Source organism: Falco rusticolus, chromosome 19, assembly GCF_015220075.1.
Source record: "Falco rusticolus isolate bFalRus1 chromosome 19, bFalRus1.pri, whole genome shotgun sequence".
Taxonomy (NCBI): Eukaryota; Metazoa; Chordata; class Aves; order Falconiformes; family Falconidae; genus Falco; species Falco rusticolus.
The window spans coordinates 3,425,351-3,428,909 of record NC_051205.1 but is presented as its reverse complement, the minus strand read 5'-3'; the positions used below and the strand labels follow the sequence as shown (position 1 = coordinate 3,428,909).

At 41.4% G+C, this 3,559-nt stretch overlaps 1 protein-coding gene across 2 annotated transcripts; it reads right to left on the bottom strand.

The window, feature by feature from the left end:
- Nucleotides 1–3,013, bottom strand: LOC119140083 (casein kinase I homolog 3-like). 2 transcript variants are annotated; one of them, XM_037371129.1, is made up of 5 exons: nucleotides 2,981–3,013; nucleotides 1,676–1,746; nucleotides 942–1,037; nucleotides 620–768; nucleotides 1–132 (listed from the first exon to the last, which is right to left on the bottom strand). In XM_037371129.1, the coding sequence occupies exons 1-5, from the start codon at nucleotides 3,010–3,012 to the stop codon at nucleotides 124–126; spliced, it is 357 nt and encodes a 118-aa protein (XP_037227026.1). In that variant the 5' UTR covers nucleotide 3,013; the 3' UTR covers nucleotides 1–123. The 2 variants fall into 2 exon arrangements, 1 of the variants encoding a protein (XP_037227026.1); XR_005101548.1 differs by lacking the exons at nucleotides 1,676–1,746; nucleotides 2,981–3,013 and having other exon boundaries at nucleotides 300–768; nucleotides 942–1,035.
- Nucleotides 3,014–3,559: the final 546 nt, after the last annotated feature.

Sequence of the window (3,559 nt, the reverse complement as noted above, 5' to 3'; positions counted from 1 at the left end):
CTAACAGACTGCACAGTTTATTATAGGAATGGAATCAATAAGGGAACTCTTCCCACGGCCCGTTAGGAAGTTGCCTGGCTTCACATCTCGGTGGATGAATTTCTTAGAGTGAACATATTCAATTCAACTAGTCTAGATAGAGAAGAAAAAAAAAAAATCACTCGAGAACTAGGCATACACTTTTTTTCCTTATAAAAACACTAGCAACATTGTCTTAACAATAAAAGAGGTAATGAAACTTTTTATTGTAAAATGTAAGGGCATTAAAGAGAACATAATTCGATAGACAATACATAAACCTCTCCAGCTCTTTCCCCGTGTCTATTTGACATTTGTTTCCAGAAACTTTCTCGGGCGAACGTCTTTTGTCTTTGAGCAGTGCAACAGATGGTTTGCAAACAGCGCAATCTGCTTTTTAAAAATCAATTCAGACTTTGTAATCACTTTAGATGGGGCACTTTGTATTTAAGAGAAACAAAAGCAATTTTGAGTCTTTCCTTTAATGATACGGGCCTATTCACCTCTAAATTACAGAAACAACATATTTGGTTCTGATCTCTCGAGGTATCTTAATATTCCAACATACTGCGCCGTCAAGATCAACAAAGCAGTTTCCTACCATTTGGCCAGCGAGCAACAGGACTGTCTCGAGACTAAGTTTCCTCGAACAAAAACTGAAGCCATCTTCAAGACTCGGTCCAAATGGCTCCATCACCGTTAAATCGTAGTCCCCTTCAGCTCCACACCACTTCATTGTGGGAATGCCCACTAGAAAAAAAGAAACAGTTTATTCAGTGTAACAATTTGATTGATATACAAATCTTCAAGGCTCCCAAGATGAATTCTAAGAGGGTCAGGACTCTGAATGTTTGTACTTGCAGTGATCTTATGTACTCAAGATCTTATGCAACCCTCAGCCAAGGAAAAGGTGAAAAACTCACCATTGCCGAACATTTCCCCATCTGTAAGCTGCCCATCCTTAGCATGAAGGACTCCAAATTTAAAATTCACAGGTCCCGGAGAAATAAAACCAAATATTATAGGATAAACAGACAATCAAACAAAAGACCTAAAGTAATGTTTCCTCTAAGGACTTTTATATACATCTTTTGTATACGTCCTACACACGGGAATATACACTTCATACCAGCTCCATTACGTGCTCAAGTAGCAGATACCTAATACTTTACTTTTGATCACAGATTACGATTTTTTATGATATTACGAAGTTGGTCATCTATTAATATGATATATTATTATGCCGGTGCTTAAAATGATTTTTGATCTCAGATGTTGCACAGAAACACCACGTTTTTTTACTGCAATAAGCAATTGATGTCTAAGTCCTTATACATCACCAAGTGAGTGCTAGGAGTGAAAAGTTTACATTTACCTCTTGGTCTTCAAGAGCCAATAAATCCTGTAAACAAAACAGTATCTTTAGCACACCGGTACTGAAGACAGCACAAACTCCCCTGTAATGTACTCGCGTATTTGTTTAATTTCAAAGTAGCCAGTTCAACTGATAAAGACAGCTGATTTTGTAACTGTAACCCTACTCCTCATTATTATCCTGCCACCGAAAGAAACAAACCACTAGCATTTATACGTAACGACTTATTTTTTCCAGAAAAGAATAAAAAGCCACAACCAAACAAAAAAAAAAAGTCGTCACCTCCTACCTTCTGTATCCCAGGATGAAAGGTTTCCTTTGGGCTCTTCCCAAATTTTTCATGGCTAACAGCACTGAAATGCAAATGAAATACTGCTTTATAGGAGAGCAAGTATACATTTCAACATTAAACCGCTCACTGGCTGTAGTTAGAATCGATTTCAAAAAGAATTGTTCAAAGAGCCTTGCTTATGTGGAATTTTTCGTGGAAGAGCCATTTATTTCCCACACTACTAACCGCTGAGACTTCCTAAACTTCCTTTGGATTTTAAAAACAAATAACTAGGACCCTGCACGGAGATCAGTTTTAAGTGTGCTGTATTTACTTATAAAGCACAGAACTTTATTCCGTCATCCTTCACTTCGGCTTTATACATAATTGTTGTGAGCCTTTTAGGAAGACTCAATAACCTATTCTATTTCATAAGCTTCTCTTCTATCTCTTTGAAAATAATTCAAGGCGTGTCAAATGAAAAACGAGCTGTTCAGCATCAAGTTCACACCCCAAAGATCCACAAGCAAGATCAACTGCCTCAATCAACAGAAAGACCTAATTTATAGCATTTCTTCCCAACTCGTGTTTCTACATGACTATTATTTTTGCCCATTTTTTTCCCTAGCATTAATTTCTGGAGCTGCGCAGCATGCCACGGAGTGCCAAATGCAGTCTGTCTGAGGCACACTGAGCTGACAGGGAGGTCACATCTGATGCAGCTTTCCATCATTGCTTATGCTAGGCCACCATGTGGACAGGATTTCCTGTAGTTCCCTTTGAAAGCAATTAAAATGCTAAAATTAATTTACAAAAAAGCAGGTTTATCGTGTAACTGAAATTCTTTGATATAGTTGGTACCTAGACTCACGCTGGCTGTGAACAGGGTGAAATGGCGAAGGACTATCAGCCAGGCCCAAGGGAAGGCTCAAAGGCTGTAAAAGCTAAAGAATAGTCAGGGAAGGGATTTTAGTCCAAGCCCAAGCAGTCAAAAGGAGATGACATTAGTCCTGCTGCCTGCAGGTGTGTGGGAAAATCACCTTGAGGTTGGGGGAATTTGAGAAAATTGCGTCCTAACAGAAGCATAGCATTACGGAAAGCTTTTTTAGGGTAGAATGCAGCTATGGCCTTCAGGATGGTTGACATGCACACAGTCTGTATCACCACAGTTCCCTAAGCAGCAGCTCAGCGCACGCGGATAGCGCTGACGGAGGACGTGCTTAAGGCAAAAAGCCAAAAGCAAACCCCTCAAAGCCCAGAACCATTCTCAGGAACACAGGAGTTAAGCCTAAAATTGGTTGAAAGCTGCCTCCTACCTCTTCCCCCGCCACCTTTCCCCCTTCAACATCAGCATACTGGTGAAGAGGAACTTGCACTTGTCATGAGATCCAAGTGCTCGGTGGGCAAGGGGCACACACTCGCACCAGAAGGTTACAAGGGAACACGAGAGCCCAAACCCTGCAGTCTCCCAAACATCACATCCTACTCACTCACCATACAGGAATTGAGTTCCAGCAGCTCTTTCTTGGCCTGTGGGTCTCCTTCAATTCTGATCAGGTTGCTCTTCTCATTGTTTGGGGGAACATGCACAGACACCTGGTTGGTTCTGTAGGGGTCCTTAATCCTGTTAACTTCAAGGCAAGGACTGTGGTGACGCAGTCTGCTAGGCAAAGACTTGCAAGCAAGGCACCTTGATTATCACTGCTCAGAGGCTGTTGAAGAAGTAAACCCGCCTCTGAGAAGGGCTCAGTGGGGTAGGGTTGAGACAGGGGAAATTGCCTCTTCACCACGGAGTTCAGTGAGAGCAGACCTGTGCCACACGAGAACCTGTACAAGTAAATACTGTGGCATCTACAGAGCCAATTGTTCCCTTGTCAAAGCGAGGCGTGTTTCTT